The sequence below is a fragment of the Sus scrofa genome, chromosome 1, assembly GCF_000003025.6.
Source record: "Sus scrofa isolate TJ Tabasco breed Duroc chromosome 1, Sscrofa11.1, whole genome shotgun sequence".
NCBI lineage: Eukaryota > Metazoa > Chordata > Mammalia > Artiodactyla > Suidae > Sus > Sus scrofa.
In genome coordinates, this window is record NC_010443.5 from 182,166,704 (window position 1) to 182,184,611 (window position 17,908).

The following is a 17,908-nucleotide window of genomic DNA, read 5'->3' on the forward strand; positions in this document are numbered from 1 at the left end:
AATGTGCCTCTTAAAAAATTCTTTACCTGGGAGTTTCCATCATGGCTCAGTGGTTAACAAATCTGACTAGGAACCATGAGGTTCCAGGTTCAATCCCCGGCCTCGCTCAGTGGGTTAAGGATCTGGTGTTGCTGTGAGCTGTAGTGTAGGTCGCAGATGCGACTCAGATCCCACTTTGCTGTGGCTCTGGCACAGGCTGGAGGCTACAGCTCCGACTGGACCCCTAGCCTGGGAACCTCCATGTGCCGCGGGTGCGACCTTAGGAAAGACAAAAAAAAAATCTTCACCTGGGAGTTCCCTTCATGGCTCAGTAGGTTATGATCCATGAGGATGTGGGTTCAATCCCTGGCCTCACTCAGTGGGTTCAGGATCTGGTGTTGCTGTGGCTGTGGTGTAGGCCAGCAGCTGCAGCTCCAATTTGACCCTTAGCCTGGGAACTTCCATATGCTGCAGGTGCAGCCCTAAAAAGCAAAAAATTCTTCACCTGACCTCACATACTCTTCCAGCCACCACTCCATTTTCTCCTTCCCTTAACAGCAAAACTTCTCAAATAAATCTCTAGAGCCACAGCCTCCAGTTGCTCCCTACCTATTCACCCATACCCCTGTCAGGGGATATACCCCCACCACTCTCCAGAAACTGCTCATCAAGACCATGGATAACTTCCATACTGCTTAAACATTAATGGCCAACTGGTAGCACTTAATTAGGATTAATTAACCTTTCAGCATCATTTGACACAATTGCTCCTATCTCTTCATTAAAACCCTAACTTCACGTTGCTTACAGGCCACTCCTTCTGCCTCCTCTACTGACCCATGAATGATCAAGTAGCTAATGAGTTCAGTCCTCTTTTTCTCATCTAATCTCACTTCCTTCATGATCTCCTCTGGTCTCACAACTTTATGTCACAAATTTATATCCCTAATCTATATCGCCACCATCAAATGCAGACCAGAAATAACCAACTACCACGCTGACATCTCTACTTGGATGTCTAACAGGTATTTCACAAGTAGGATGTCAAAGTTTCCACTCCAAACTGTCTATTTCCAGTCTTCCCCACCTTACTTATCAGCAATTTCACTTTTCAAGTAGCTCAGGCCAAAACCCCAGAGCCACCCTTGTCTCTGCTATTTCTCTCTCACTCTATATCCAACATGTCAGTTAGTCTTACATTCAAACTATTGCTAAAATTCAAATTTACTGCCATCGCCATTACCAACACACTGGCCCAAGCCACCCACCATCATCTACTGCATGCACCATTACCATAACTCCCTGATTTTATCCCTTATTCTACTATTGCTCTTTCCAGTCTATTCCAAACCCAGAAGTTAGGTTAATCTTCAAATATAAAACAGGGAGTTCTGGCTGACAGTGGAAGCCCCAATATAGCTCATGCCTCTTGACAATTACAAACTATGGACAAAATACAACAACCTGAATGGCCCTGAAAAGTACACAAAAACAGGCTGATTGTGGAATGTTATTCTGCAAGTGCATTAAGTTCAGTGGCATGCTATGTAGCTATCAAGCTTTACATTTATAAAAACTGGAATTCCCAATAAATGATTTTATTTTATAAAGAATATACAATTTTTAAAATGTTTTAAACATTTGAATATTTAAACATTTATGCTAACATGTTCAAATTATAACCATTAACAAATAAAAAGTCCTGGAAGCATAACCATAATTTGTTCATGAAACATCTTTATGACAAAATTACATATTAATGCTCAAGATGATGCTGTCAAATTAAATTTTTTAAAAAAAATCAAGAAAAACATATCATAAACAGCAAATATCAAAATAAAACAGAAAGCCAAGTCAGTCAACAATATTTATCAAATACTATCAACTACTATATTAGGTACCATGAAGACTATAAGGAAATAAAAATTGTAACAGCTGACACAGAGCACCTTCTATATGCCAGGAACCATTTTAATTATTCAAATTCACTTGGTCCTCACAACACCACTATGAGGTAGGCACAATTATCTTCACTATCTTAGTGACCAGGAAAGAGATTAAATACTAAATAAGTTGTCCAAGGTCATACTGTAAGCAGTTGGTGGGACTGGGAGTCTAACCTAGGTAGTTTGGCCTCAGAGTTCTTATTTGACCACGAAATTATGCTGCATGTTTGAAGAAAGAAAACACAATAGCAAAAGATGCTTTAAATTTATCTTAAAGTATTAACATTGTGGTCAAAATACAGTATGTTAGTAGTGTACAGTGAAGACTGAAATAAAAGTGAGGAAATACCTGGTGTTCCAATGGCTCTGACATATGAGAACACAATGTTTGTTCTTCCTTTCCGAGCATTTTCTATGTTCTGAAGGTCTCCCAGAGTGGTAATATATTTTACTTCATTAAAAAGAAGAGCACTGAAATAAATTGGTAGAAAAACCTGACATACACTTACTTATTTAATATATATTTTAAGTTAAACTAATCAAAAAGAAATTTAATCTGGAGTTCCCATCATGGCTCAGCAGAACACAGCTAGTATTCATGAGGATGTGGGTTTGATCCCTGGCCTCATTCAGTGGGTTAAGGATCCAGTGTTTCCACTAATACAGGAATTCTCAAACTTTTTGGTCTCATGGTCTCTTTATACCCTTAAAAATTACTGAACTCCTCAAAGAGCTTTTGTTTATGTAGGTTACATCTGTCAACAGTTGCCAAAATAGAAATTAAAATGGCAATTTAAACTATTTACCAAAAGGAAAAAAAAAGGAGTATTTGCTGTAGCACAGCAGGGTGTTCTTGAGGCTGCTCAAGTTGCTGCTGAGCTGCAGGTTTGATCCCCAGCCTGACGCAGTGGGTTAAGAAGCCAGCGTTGCCATAGCTGTGGCACAGGTTGCAGCTGAGACTTGGAGTCAACCCCTGGCTTGGGAACTTTCATATTCCACAGGTGCAGCCAAAAAAAAATTATTAATTCTTTTAAAAAACTATTGTATATTAATATAACTTTTTTAATTTAAAAATAAATTTTCAAAAAAAAGAAAACTCTAATGAAAATAGTGGCACTGTTTTTTTTTTTTTTTTGCAAGTTTCTTTAACATTGCACTAAATAGAAGACAAGTGGATTCTCCCATCTGCCTCTTCATTCACTCCGCTGTGGCACTACACACACAACACATCATGTAGGCTCTAGAAACCGCAGTCATGAAAGAATGAAAGTGAAAGACAAACATCTTTGAATTAACATAAAAATATTGAAACTCTGGGACACCCTGAGATGGCTTCCCTAAATGACACTGGCTTAAATATTCACCTTAAATATTTAAAAATCTAAAAATTATAGATTTCGTCAACTTTTTGGAGTTCCCTGATGGCCTAGCAGTTAAGGATTGGGCATTGTCACTACAGTGGCATGGGTTTGATCCCTGGCCTGGGAATTTCCACATGCTGCAAGCACAGCCAGAAAAAAAAAAAAAAAAAAATTCCTTCAACTTTTTAAAAGAAATATAAAACTTGGACTCCTGTAATTTCTAGGGCTCTTATTTACACACAAAATATTTACTGAGCAACAGAATTCGCTGTTTGCTAGATATTTCTACGTGTTTTCATTTAAACCCTCAACAATATTCTTGGGAAATTATTACACAAATACCCACACAGAGGAAAGAGTCTGAGGGATTAAGTAACACTACAGGTTATACCAGTAGTCACTGGCACAGCTAAAATTCAAATCCAGGTAACTTTGCTCATAACTTTCTCAACTATGTTATTACTGACCACTCATAAATGGTAAACCAGGTAAAAAGGAAGGCAACTAATGAATGGCAAGAGAGTCTCAGTGGCAATTTGGGCTACTGTCACTGCCAAAACATCGAATCCTTAACCACCAAGCCAACCACAGAGAACTCCCAGAATTACCCTTAAGTTTACTTCAAAACCACTGGGAGGCACCATCTAGTGAACTTAATTGGGCTGCCATGCAAATTCCTAGCTTGGGAAGTAGACCCACCCATTTACCTTGATTGCTCTAGCATCTCTAAACCATTTGCTTCAAAAATCAAAGCCAAGGCTAGAGATCTCTCTAACCTTTTTTCTCAAAAAAGACTGGCAATTATAAATTCATAAAAGCTGGTGTTTGGGGGGACACTTCACACTTGTCAGGCACAATACTAAGTACTTTATCAGTAGTAGCAATTTATCAGTTTGGGGACTGCCTGGCTTTGAACTCCTTTCTTTTGCTTTGGAAATTCCCAGTTTTCTAAGTCTTCATGGTAGGCAGAGCCCAAGTCTCCTCACACAAGCTAATAACACCATAAATTTGCTCTTCCAGGCTCCCTGCTGCTAGGCATGGCTATATGACCCAGTTCACTTGTCTGACATCCTAGATTGGGAGCTAGTGATGTAAATTATCAGGGACAGTGCAGAATTATTTCCAGAAGCAGTAGCAGCAATAGTCAGCTTCTAATGCAGGAATGACCACACTGCTAATGACAGCTCCAGTGCAGGCAATGCAAGCTGTGACGTCCCCTGCTCAGCAGTAATGCGGCCGTACCCTCCCCACAAGACTAGCTCTGTGTCATGATTATGAATGTAATTCAGAGCCATATAAACCTGTGTCCAGTTCTCCAACCCTGCCAGTGAGCCTGAGATTGCCTATTACCTATATCTAAATCCTTTTCTGCTTAAGCTAGTCAGACCCAGATCCAGGGGTGTAACTAGGAACACTCAGCAATGCACTCAATCTTGTTTTATTTGCATAGCAACCACCTGAGATGAGTACTATCCTGAACTCCACTTTACAGATAAGGTCATGGGGCTTAAAGAGGTTACCTTGCCTAAAGTCCCAAAGCTCATTAAGAAGTCATTATCCATGAGGTAATAATAACCAAAAGTAATGACATTTATAATCTAATGATCTCTGTGATTGTTCCCAATGGCTTCCTAGCTTTAATATATTTTTTAATGTTAATTTCCAGAAGAGGGGGACATCTAAGCTCTCTAGGATCCATTCAACACTCCAGTTCCAAAGAGGAAAAACAGGTTAAAGGAAAAGTCTGTCTTGGGATTTTGCTGCTTTGAAGATGAAGTAAAATAGCCTGATGCTGCTCTGACCAAGGAGCTCTTCCTTTCCCAAACAGGCCTTTCTTTTCCATGGCATACTTTTCCTGAGACCCTCCTACCACATTAGGGTAGATAAGATAAATGGCTAAGAACTGAATGGGTGTCAGGAAAAAAAAAAGGCGGGGGGGAACTGAAGAGTCTACCTGACCCTGTTTTTAGAGCAGCAGATTGCTCAGCATTTTTTCAGGGAAAAAAAAAAGACCATTTTATGTTACATGTCTATCATTATTCAAATTCTAAAAAACCCAATAAAAAGGAAATTTTACCTGATCTTTTGCCTTACCAAAACCCCTAGGATAAAAAACGGGGGGGGGGGGGGAGAGAACAACAGAGACAAATTACTTTTATCTAAATTAATTACAGCTGATCCTCAGTAACCAAGGGTTCTGCATTCGCAGATTCAGCCAACTGTGGATGGAAAGTATTTGGAAACAATAATTCCAGAAAGTTCTAAAAAAGCAAAACTTGAATTTGTCATATGCTGACAACTATTTACACAGCACCTACACTGTATTTACATAGTATTTACATTGTATTAGGTATTATAAGTAATCTAGAGTTGATTTAAAGTATATAGGAGGACGAGCATAGGTTATATGCTAATACTACAACATTTCATATAAGGGACTTGGGCATCTGCAGATACAGGTATCCTCAGGGGAGGTGGGTGCTGAGGAAGTCGGGGGGAGGTGGTGCTGAAACCAACAGATTTCAGATACCAAGGGATAATTACATATTATGTTAGGCAGATCCATGCATAAAATGACATATCCCAAATACTTCACTAAACATTTTCCAAATTAATATAGAATTTGAAAAAAAATAGAAGCCATCTCTGAATTGTGAATTGAAAGTACAAGTAATAACAAAATTAGAAAACATCGGCCTTAGTCTTCTTGTTGTATATCCTCCTAGTAGCTTACCATTTATAAAATTCTTATCACCAGAATCTTATGGGCTTATAACATAAGATTTCTGCCCTCCAATTTTTTTTTTTTTCTTTGTCTTTTTGCCTTTTCTTGAGCCACTCCCGTGGCATATGGAGGTCCCCAGGATAGGGATCTAATCCGAGCTGTAGCCACTAGCCTATGCCAGAGCCACAGCATCGGGGGATCCAAGCCGCGTCTTCAACCCACACCACAGGTCACGGCAACACCGGATCTTTAACCCACTGGGTAAGGCCAGGGATAGAACCCAAAACCTCATGGTTCTTAGTCTGATTCGTTAACCACTGCGCCACGACGGGAACCCCCTGCTCCTCCAATTTTTAACAACCAAATTAAACTTCCCAATTCATTCAATACTTTTTGAACACCTAATGTATGTGACACACAGTGCTATGCACTGGTAGGACTGAATAAAAGGGCACAGTTTGGGGCTATAACCTTTACTACTAATTAACACATAGAGCTGTGAGGAACTCAAATCCAAGATAATTTATTTTTTATTATGACTTTCCAATGTCACTATCAAACAGGAACCCACCTGATAATACTGCAAAGGAACAGCTCTAATAGAGATAAAGGAATAAGCAACAGCTCAAAACCTACTAGGAAGGGGAGTTCCCGTCATGGCGCAGTGGTTAACGAATCCGACTAGGAACCATGAGGTTGCGGGTTTGGTCCCTGCCCTTGCTCAGTGGGTTGAGGATCCGGCGTTGCCGTGAGCTGTGGTGTAGGTTGCAGACGCGGCTCGGATCCCACGTTGCTGTGGCTCTGGCGTAGGCCTGTGGCTACAGATCCGATTCGACCCCTGGCCTGGGAATCTCCATATGCCGCGGGAGCGGCCCAAAGAAATAGCAAAAAGACCAAAAAAAAAAAAAAAAAAAAAACCTACTAGGAAAGGACCAGCATGGGCACACCGTTCAGAGTTCAGTTTTAAAGAAAGACAGCTTCCCAGAGGGGCCTTCCCCAGGAGTTCTACACTAACATCACCTAAAGACTCAATACCCAGGCTCTGCAATAGTGTGTTAAAAATGAAATATTACCAGGAATTATGACAGCTGAAAATAATTCCCATAATATTTGCAGCTCATGTTATCATGAGTAGAATATTAAGTCAAATGGAAAGAAACCTTCCATTTGACAAAATATTGTCATAGGAATATCAAAGCCCATCTTTACAAAGAGTTAATGAGATTTCATTGTCTCTTTACAGTACCAAATCACCTTTCCTTTTCATATCTTTTGATGACTTCCAGGAGTCAACAATGACTATGAAAAAAAATAGCCTTTCTGTGCAACTGCAGCCTCATGGCAAATATTCCCAGCAACTGTCACAGCATGGACTAGCATGAACTCAGCTCTGTTAGCACCATGTGTGAACCTGAACCACAAGTAGGTATCTGCATTAGGATTGCCTTTTTTCCTAACTGCAAAATGAGATTCCTGCATTTACACAGAAAAAAGCAACACTTGTAGTATATCGAGTTAAGACCTAAAACATATTTTCACATGCATTTCCTTACTCAGTCTTCACAAAAATCTCATGAGGCTGCAGTTTTAACATTTAGAGGTGAGAAAAACTAGCAATTAGAAAAAGATCAATTTCTAGGATCATGGGATGGACACTAAGGAATGAGGACTCAAATCCTCCATAAACCCAACTTTTTCATAGATCATTCCAAAGCACACTTGAGGCCACAGTGCCTCAACCGTCTACACCTCTAACTGACTTGCCTTGGACGGGTTACTCACAAGGTATTCTCAGATCAACAAATGAAGATTGTTACCGTGCTTTCTTTTTCTAAATAGTGCCCTTCCGAATACTGTCTAGAAGCTGGGACATATCATTTTCCTCACAGTTATCAAACCATACAAGTCCATCTGTTTTGACTATGTATACTTTAGAAAGCAGAGCTACGAATTTTTTGACTGTAAGTTGAAATTCTTACTTTTATGTTTTATTTTGCAAATTGGTAAGCCTTTTGTATGATTCAAACCACGACAAGTGGAAGAGTGAAGAGTCCTGCCTCCAACTCCTGCCCCATCCTAACTTCCCCACCCAATTCCCATAAACCAATCATCAGTTTCTTGGGAAACTCTGAAATATTTATACCAAGTACATACATGCCATAAATACATATTTACATATGCCTCTGTCAGAAGACAGTCCTTCCTGGATTTCTCAGTGTTCCTATATAGCCCAGGTCTGCAGATGAAAAAAATCAGCTCTACAAGAAGGTAGAGAATGTCTCCTTTTCACATTCTAATCATGTCTCCTTTTCTCTGGAGTCACCTGCTCCCATTCGAAGGTAATAAAAACCTTTCTTATCTTCCCTCGAGGTAAATGCTTATTTAAGAGTAAAGATCTCCTGCCCCAAGTGATTTGTTCAAATTCCAAAGGAAAAAAAAAAAAAAAACACTCTATCTCCAGAAATAAAAAGTAGATGTATCAGCTCCTATATAAACTTAGAGATTCATAATCTTAAGTTCTCCAAATCTCACTGTAAGTACACACATCAGCATATGGCTTTCACCTTGCAGCTCTGTGGAGAACTACGTTTGGGAGTCTAGTGCCACCAGATTACCCTGACTGCTGGTACTGCTGTGTCTGATTTCTGATTCAGAGGTTTGGTGTTTTTGCAAGTATATATATACGCAAGTAGGATAACATTTAAGGCCCTTCAGAGTTTTAGACTTAATATGCCCTTTCTTTTATACAAAGTACTATGCTATACTCTAAACACTTGGTTTATCTCATTAATATACGTTCAAAGTCAACTTGTGAAAAATGTTAATAGATCATTAAGTCGGCATATTTTTATTCAATGATGTTTTAGGAATATTTTAAATGCCCTAATCAAAAAAAAACTATTTAATTAGCCATAATGGCTCAAAAATATTCAGTATAAAGGTTACTCTAAGTTTGTAGTTGTTATTCTATTAGAATTTTACTAAATTCCTCCTCCACTGTAACTTTCCTATTATCTAAAACCTTGATCTTTTCTGTTTTCAAAGAAGCAAAGTTCAAGTGTTAACTGTGGATCACTTATCTCAATCAAAACCGTTCCACATAAAGAACAAATTCTAATGCTTTGGGGGAAAAGAATAATAGCATAAGTTATACATTTCTAAAAAGCAAGCCAAATAAAGCAACATATTCTCAAATGCAAGCTTTCAGTTGATATACAAGTGTTTTGAGAAATATAAAAACAATCTAGATATTACCTGCAAATATTTCTTCTCCTTGATAATCAGACTAAGTAGTGGATTTGGGTCAAAAATAACTGACGAGTTAACTGAAATTAATGTATTTGAATACACTGATCAATTCTGGCAAATGGAAGAAATGCCAATCAAGTTGGCTCGCCTGTTTACTGCCTAATAAAATGCAAACATAGAAGATTTATACATAACTACGTACATATTATATATGATATATACATATAGTTCAAGTAGATATTTAATATTAGATAATTGTCTTAACAAAAAGACTAAAGGATATAAACATAAATAACTGTTTAGCTCTGAGTAATGAATGGATTATGAAAAATTTCAGGGGAATATTTCATAGCTTTCTATATTTTTCATCCATTCTACAATAAGGATACTGTCACTGCAATCTAGCCAGCTTGTTTTTCCAGTCTTTTTTTAAGTAATAAAAATCCAGGAGTTCCCGTCGTGGCGCAGTGGTTAACGAATCTGACTAGGAACCATGAGGTTGCGGGTTTGGTCCCTGCCCTTGCTCAGTGGGTTAACGATCCGGCGTTGCCGTGAGCTGTGGTGTAGGTTGCAGATGCGGCTCGGATCCTGCGTTGCTGTGGCTCTGGCGTAGGCCAGTGGCTACAGGTCCGATTCGACCCCTAGCCTGGGAACCTCCATATGCCGCAGGAGCGGCCCAAAGAAATAGCAAAAAGACAAAAAAAAAAAAAAAAAAAAATCCAATAGGGGCAAAAAAAGGGCACAAACTTAATACACAGAAACCAATATTTTTCATATGCATATATATTATACATATAATCATACAATATAATTTATCCTTTACATACATTACATATGTATAATATATATTATGCATACATACACACACATAAAAATTTAACAGTGTGTGTATTAGAAGATCATAAAGAACCCATTTACAATAGAAACAAAAGATATAAAATACCTAGTAATAATTTTAGTGTCCAAGAATATATAAAGAAAGCATTAGAACACTACTAGAGGACACAAAAGAAATACTGAATAAATGGAAAGACATCTGGGTCTGGGATGGGAGATTCATTCAAAAGATGTTGTGTGTCCCTAAAATAACTTATAAATTTAATGCCAGGATGATTTAGTCAGGGAGGGGAAGAAACCAGATAAGCTAATTTTAAATGTCAATTGTCAATCTTTCTTTCTTTTTTTTTTTTTTTTTTTGTCTTTTTGTCTTTTCTAGGGCCGCACCCACGGCATATGGAAGTTCCCAGGCTAGGGGTCCAATTTGTGCTGTTGCTGCTGGCCTACACTAGAGCCACAGCAATGCGGGATCCGAGCCGTGTCTGTGACCTACACCACAGCTCATGGCAATGACGGATCCCCAACCCACTGAGTGAGGCCGGGGATCAAACCCACAACCTCATGGTTTCTAGTCGGGTTCATACTGAGCCATGACGGGAACTCCCTAAATGTCAACCTTTAAACAAAACAAAAATATGATTCTAAACACAGAAATAAGAAGGGGCCTTTCAGATATATCATAAAGCCTCAGTAATTAAAGTAATTGTACCAGTTTTTTTTTTAGAAGATGGACAGATTAATGAAATAGAAAGTCTAAAAGTAGACCCAAAAAAGTATGGGCATTTAATAAAAAAAAGGCATCTTGAAAACTGAGAGTCACTAATCTCATTGTGTTAGGACAATTATTTAGCCACCTGATAATATACAGCTAAAGTCACTGCTCATACCATTCACCTAGATAAATTCCAAACAAAGCAAAGATTTAAATGTGAAATTGAACCATTAAAACATTAAGAAAAGAAATGAACCCACAAAATAGAGCTTGATCTTTGATAAAGGAGGATAAGTAATTTAATGGAAAAAGACTAGCCTTTTCAACAAAGGCTGCTAAAACAACCGTACCTCCACAAGCAAACAAGTGAATCTAGACACTGACTTTACACCCTTCACAAAAATTAACTCAAATGGATCACAGCCCTAAATGTAAAACACAGAAGAAAATCTTGGCAACCTTGGATTTGGAAATGAATTTTTAGATACAACACCAAAATCACGATCCATGAAAGAAAAATTGTTGAGTTGGGCAGCTTCACTATTATTAAAAACATCTGCTCTGCAAAAGATACTTAAAAAAATGAAAAAACAAGTCACAGACTGGGAGAAAATATTTGCAAAACATACAGCTAATAATTGATTTATACCTAAAATACACAAAAGAACTCTTAAAACTCAACAAAGAAAACCCAATTAAAATACGAACAAAAGACCTGAAGAGACACCCCACCAGAGAATATATACAGATGGCCAATAAGCATACTAAAAGATGCTCAACATCATATGTCATTAGGAAGTTGTAAATTAAACAAGATACCTATACACCTATTAGAATGGCTACAATACTTTTAAATTATGTAAAATGTGAGTTCCCATCAAGGCACAGCAGAAACAAATCCAATTAGGAACCATGAGCTTTTGGGTTTGATCCCTGGCCTTGCTCAGTAGGTTAAGGATCTAGTATTGGCGTAAGCTGTGGTGTAGGTCGTAGATGTGGCTCACATCTGGTGTGGCTGAGGCTGTGGTGTAGGCTGGCAGCTATGGCTCTGATTTGACCCCTAGCCTGGGAACCTCCACATGCCACTAGTGCAGCCCTAAAAAGCAAAAAAAAAAAAAAAAAAGGAACTCAACATACGTGGTAATGTAAAAATGATAGTCACTTTGGAAGATAGTTTGGCAGTTTCTTACAAAGCTAAATGTAGTCTTACCATACAATCCAGAAATTACACCCCTAGGTATTTACCCAAATGAATCGAAAAACCACATCAATACAAAAAAACCTACCCATGAACTTTAGAGCAGCTTTATTCATAACTGCCAAAACTTGGAAAAACCAAGGTGCCCTTCAATTTGTGAATGGATAAACAGTGATAGAGCCATACAATGGAGTATTATTCAGCAATAAAAAGAAATGAGCTATCAAGCCATGAAAAGACATTGAGGAACCTTAAAAATATATTGCTAAGAATAAGAAACCAATCTGAAAAGGCTATATATAGATATATACACATATATATACACATATGATTCGGAAACTGATCTCCCCCCATTAAAACTGAGTTCCCCAGCCAAGTTTCTTTTTTTTTTTCTTTTTCAAAGTTTACAATTTTGGCTTTATTAGCCATTGACTTTTTTTTTTTTTTTTTTTTTTTTTTTTTTGCCTCACCTGCAGCATATGGATGTTCCCAGGCCAGGGACTGAATCTGAGCTGCCGCTGCAATCTCAGGCATTCCTCATCTGCAGCAATGCTAGATTCTTAACTCACTGCACCCAGCCAGGGACTGAACCCATGACTGGAGCCGCTGCAGTCAGACTCTTTTTTTTTTTTTTTTTCTGGTCTTCTTTTTTTTTTAGGGCCGCACCTGCGGCATATGGAGACTCCCAAGCTAGGGGTACAATCAGAGTTATAGCTACCAGCCTACCCTGCAGCCACAGCAATGTGGGATCCGTGCCGCGTCTTCGACCTACACCACAGCTCGTGGCAACGCTGGATCCTTAACCCACTAAGCGAGGCCAGGGATCGAACCAACACCGTAATGGATGCTAGTCATGTTCGCTAACCACTGAAACCCACAACGGGAATTCCTGCAGTTAGATTCTTAACCCAATATGCCACAGAGGGAATTCTCCTGCCAAGTTTCTGATTAACTTGTCTAACCAAAACTTTATTCCCTTTCTTGTCCCCTCTGACCCAATCCTTTGCTAAATGAACAGTAACGAACAGTAATCAACCAGAGTCAGATGACTAAAACTGCTGTTGTAGATAACATTTTCAATGCACTAAAATTGCTAGGTTATTTCTCCAAGGCAAGATGAGCTAACAGAACCCCTCGGGTCATGGACCACAAAACCAGAGACAAGTAAACTGTAGGTATCTTGACTCCTGAAACTACAATTAAGAAATGTCACAGAATTATCACTAGACAATGATTAATCCCAGCTTCTTTGTTCTTCCCCTTTAAAAATGCCCCTAACTCAAAGACCAAATTAGAGTGGATCTGAGCTTTGTCTCCCCCTCCCTTGCTTGGCGCCCTGCAACAAACCCTTGCTGGAAACAGCCACTTTCTGCAAAACCCCCACACACGAGCCCTTTTGCTCCATTACAATTCCAACCATATGACACTTCGAAAAAGGCAAAACTATAGAGACAGTAGAAAGATCAGCGGTGGGAGAATGCAAGAGAAGGGTGAATTGGTGGAGCACAGGAGATTTTTAGGGCAGTGAAACTATTCTGTTTGATGCTATAATGCTGGATACCTGTCATAATACATTTGTCAAAATTCATAGAACTGTACAACACAGAGTAAACTAATATACACTAAGCACTGCAGTTAATAATAATGTGTCAGCATTGATTCATCAGTTGTAACAAAGGTACCACACAAAGCAAAATGCTAACAGAGGAAACTGAGTACAGAGGAGAAAGGAGGAATTCTCTGTACTATCTGTTCGGTTTTCCATAATTCTAAAATTGCTCTAAAAACCAGCCCACTAATTTTTTTTTTTAAGTGAACTCCTTTGTAACAAAAGCACAAGGGAGACCTGGAACAACTTAGAATCCTTAAGTCAAAAGAGAAAAGACAATTTTGATCTGATAATATTTAAGAGAACAAAATAGGAAAATTCAAAAGATATATGACAAGGAAAGAAATGTACAAAGAAATGTACGATTTGTTTCTCCTTTATGTAAGGAGAGCACCTAGAAATAAAAAAAAAAGTTCAAAACATGACAGAAAAGCAGGCAAAAGCTATCAAGCAACAGTTCAGTTTCATTTCTATGAATAACATGCAACCGAAAAGAATACAAGAGAGGAACTGCTTGCCAGGACCTGGGTATTTCAAACTGATGCTTTTAACACAAAGAAGTGGGACAATGGATTGAGAGGCATTTTTTCCCTTATGGCAATTTGCAAGGTACAGCTCTGATATGGCACACCATTTAGCATAGTTCTCCAACACTCTAAATATCATTACTGAAAATTTTTGTAAAATACTGCATTCTACAAGTCATTTCTCTTACATTTTAAATAAAAATTGGGACATTGCCTCTTTGAAATTCTACTTCCTTGATAGGTTTTTTCCACTCAGTTTCTTCTTCCTTTATATGTCAGTGTTGTCCTAGGATGCTCCCTAGATGACCTGCATGTTGACAACACTCCTCAGAGGTGCAAATTCCTACAGCTGCCTACTCCAGGCTCTGGTAAGATGGGCATCTGACTTGTTAAAGTAGACTCCTTCTCTCCTGTAAATTTTTGTTCTCCTTACCTACTTCAGATGGTAATCAGACTGGATTTGGGATAGAGTGAGGTGGGAAGGAAGAAATTGGGGCTTAGACAAATTAATTTTTACCAAGTCCAGTTAATTTCACCTCCTAAGCATTAAAAAAGAAAAACCTGGAGCTCCTGCTGCGGCACAGTGGGTTAAGAATCTGACTGTAGTGACCCAGGGGCTGGAGAGGCACAGGTTCAATCCCCAGCCCAGCACAGTGAATTAAGGATCCAGCACTGCCACAACTGCAGCTTATGTTGCAGCTGCAGCTCCAATTCAATCCTTGACCAGGAAACTTCGATATGCTGTGAGTGGGGCCAAAAAAGAAAAAGAAAAAAAGAAAAAAAACCACCTCTCTTCACTGTCTTTACTCTCCTAGATTGTACAATGGCCACACAATGGTTTCTCCACGTGCTTGGATCCCGGAAATCTGTCTCACACCCACCAGAAAGGGCTCTCAAGTGCTAATCCGATCACCTCACTGACCTGCCTACAACCCTCTGATGAGCAATCAAGTGCTGAGGTGGTCAATTAGGACAGTGAGGCACACTGAAAGTAACCACCAAGCCTTTATTCACTTACTGTGACTGTGCAAGGAAGAGGCCAAAAAAGAGGCCACCCACTCCACAGAGCTCCATTCCCTTCCCCTGCCATGGAACAGCTCCACGCCAGGATCAGCAGGCACAGGAATCACCTCATTCCAAAGAGTCCCCAAAAGACAGCTTCTGCCTCTTTATGGACCCGTGGGCTGGTCGGGGGACAGAGAGGGGGAAGGGCTAGGAGCAGAAAGGTACTGAGTCCAAACCCAGAAAAGTGCTTAGCAGAAGACCCATAAGGAGACCTCGGCAGAAGCACCTGGAAGGTGCCTCAGGCAAGGTCACTGAAGTGAGGCCTCCTGGAGAACCTGGGGCTAAAGGCAGGTGTTTATTCAAGCAAGTCTGCCCTGAGGGGTTGGGAGGAGGAGGGACCCGAGTCTTGATCCTCAATTTTCTCTAGAAAACTTCAAAGCACTGGCTGTGCACCTAGTCTGGGTGGGGCGGGAGCCTTTTCCCCCTGAGGCCTGCCAGGCGAAGCTCGAAGCTCGTGACTGCTTGTGGTTGGGCCTGAAAGATCACAAGAGGATTCTGGCCTCCTCAGCCTTCCGCGACTACCCGAAGCCTAAGGTTCTTCACATGGTAAAGAGAGATCCCTTCCTGTGACCCCAAGCCTACTTCTCTACTCTAACCTCCTGCTTCATGTTTTATGCTCCAGTAAAAATTACCTTCTCCAAACTTCTCCAGCCTGGGTTCACATTTCTTCCTGCTTTTCCCATCTTCCATTTCTCCACCAAGAAAACTCCCACTTATCCTTTAGGACTCAAGAGCCACTTCCTTCAGGAAGACTTCTTAACAACTGCCCATCCTCATTCGAGATACACAAGGAACTACCTACCCCCTACTCTGTGGACACTTAAGCCTTTATATAGACATAGTTATAAGATTTTACTCCCTACATAATATTTTTCTGTTTACATATTATTTACATAATTATATGTAATCTTACATATTTACAAATTCTTAGAAAATGGAAGCACATCTTATTCTGTTTTTTATCTCGAGTGCCTTTCAAGTATATGGCACATAGCGGGAATGTAGAGAATACTCTATTTGTGGAATTCATGTTCTATAAATCAGCCTTAGGACAACACAGGGAATAGGACACCACGGCAGGATTGAATGACACAAGCCCCACATGCTAACCAGCTCAGATAACAGGGTTCCACCACGGACAGCCTCTCCACTTCTAAGGCCCAATTGTTTCAAAACCACCTTGTCATCAAATTGCCCAGTGTGGACCTGCCACTCTAGGATCTGCTGTCAAAGACAATCTCAGTAACTTAAAGAATCTTCTTTCTCTGTTTCTTCACCCTCATTTCTGGGTCAAAGACAGTCATCTGGTACCCATTGTAAAAAGAGCAGAAACAAGTAAGCTCCCTGAGAACAAATATATCATATCCATGACTTGGACTTTTTTGCTAATCTCTCAAGATGGCCACCCCTTCTCTGCCCCAGGCAAGGGCTTCTGAGGCAGCCTAGCAATTCTGGAATTCCTTCTTCAAAAGGCCATTTTTCATCCCTTACAATTGCCTGCTCAGTCCACAGGCCTCAGGGCCCATGTCTATCAGGGATTTCTTTCTCTTTTTCTTTGCCTTTTTTAAGGTTGCCCCTGTGGCAAATGGAAGTTCCCAGGCTAGGGATCAAATCAGAGCTGCAGCTACTGGCCTACACCATAGCCACAGCAATGCCATATCTGAGATGCAACTGCAACCTAAACCAGATCCTTAATCCACTGAGTGAGGCAAGGGATCAAACCCACATTTTCATGGATATGAGTTGGGTTCATTACTGCTGAGCCACAATGGGAACTCCCTGTCAGGAATTTCTAAAGGCCTTTCATTAATACATTATCAGTATTGGAACATGCAAAAGCATCCACTTGCAAAATAAAAATCACACTTTTCACCTACAAAGTGTTGAGTTTCCTGTATTAACTTTCACTCAGTTTTCATGAGAATCAGGTATGAGAAGGGGAGGACGGGAACCATGCCGAAAACAGTGATGGCACTGTCAGCAAAGGTCTCAGGGGACAACAGACACACAGCAATGTTAAATTAGAAAAGTCTATGTAAACTCATATCCTTCAAAAGTCATAGTGTCTAGCTCTGTCACCAGACACTATACTTCACTGGGGAAGAGACTGCAGAAACAGATCCCAGATAGGTCTGAATCCCAGATCTAAAGAGTCCATGTCAGGCAAGTTAAATTAGATTCACTCTATCTCAATAAATATTCAAATATGTGTTGAGATCATCTGAAATGTTTCTGCACTTACTGAGCAGGCACAGACTACAGTCTCCAGAAAAAAATAAAAATCAGGCTGGTATGAAAAGGACGCTGACACTTTAAAAACCTTAGTGAGAAGAGTAAAGATGGGCTTCTTACTGGTAAAATCCTCACTCCACAGATACCACCAAAAGCAAGAGCAACAGTATGACCCATGTGGCCGAGCTGTGCCATCTCCTACTTTTACATAGAGTATCTCCATGTTTCTGTATCCTCTGCCACTCAAGCAATTTTAGATCTTCTATGTGGGAAGATAGACCAGCAATTTGTATGAAACTGAAGCCTACGAATATAATGTTAGGACCCTAAAATATTGTAAAGGATTGGAGTTCCCGTAGTGGTGCAGTGGTTAACGAATCCGACTAGGAACCATGAGGTTGCGGGTTTGGTCCCTGGCCTTGCTCAGTGGGATAAGGATCTGGCGTTGCCGTGAGCTGTGGTGTAGGT

General features: G+C 39.8%; 1 protein-coding gene across 6 annotated transcripts in view; it reads right to left on the reverse strand.

The window, feature by feature from the left end:
- TXNDC16 (thioredoxin domain containing 16) overlaps positions 1-17,908 on the reverse strand; it is a 99,446-nt gene that overhangs the window by 63,101 nt on the left and 18,437 nt on the right. For all 6 annotated transcript variants that reach the window (XM_021102004.1, XM_021102000.1, XM_021101990.1 and 3 more), the window contains one exon: positions 2,275-2,396. In XM_021102004.1, coding sequence (XP_020957663.1) covers positions 2,275-2,396 — 122 coding nt within the window. The remainder of the gene's footprint in view (positions 1-2,274; positions 2,397-17,908) is intronic.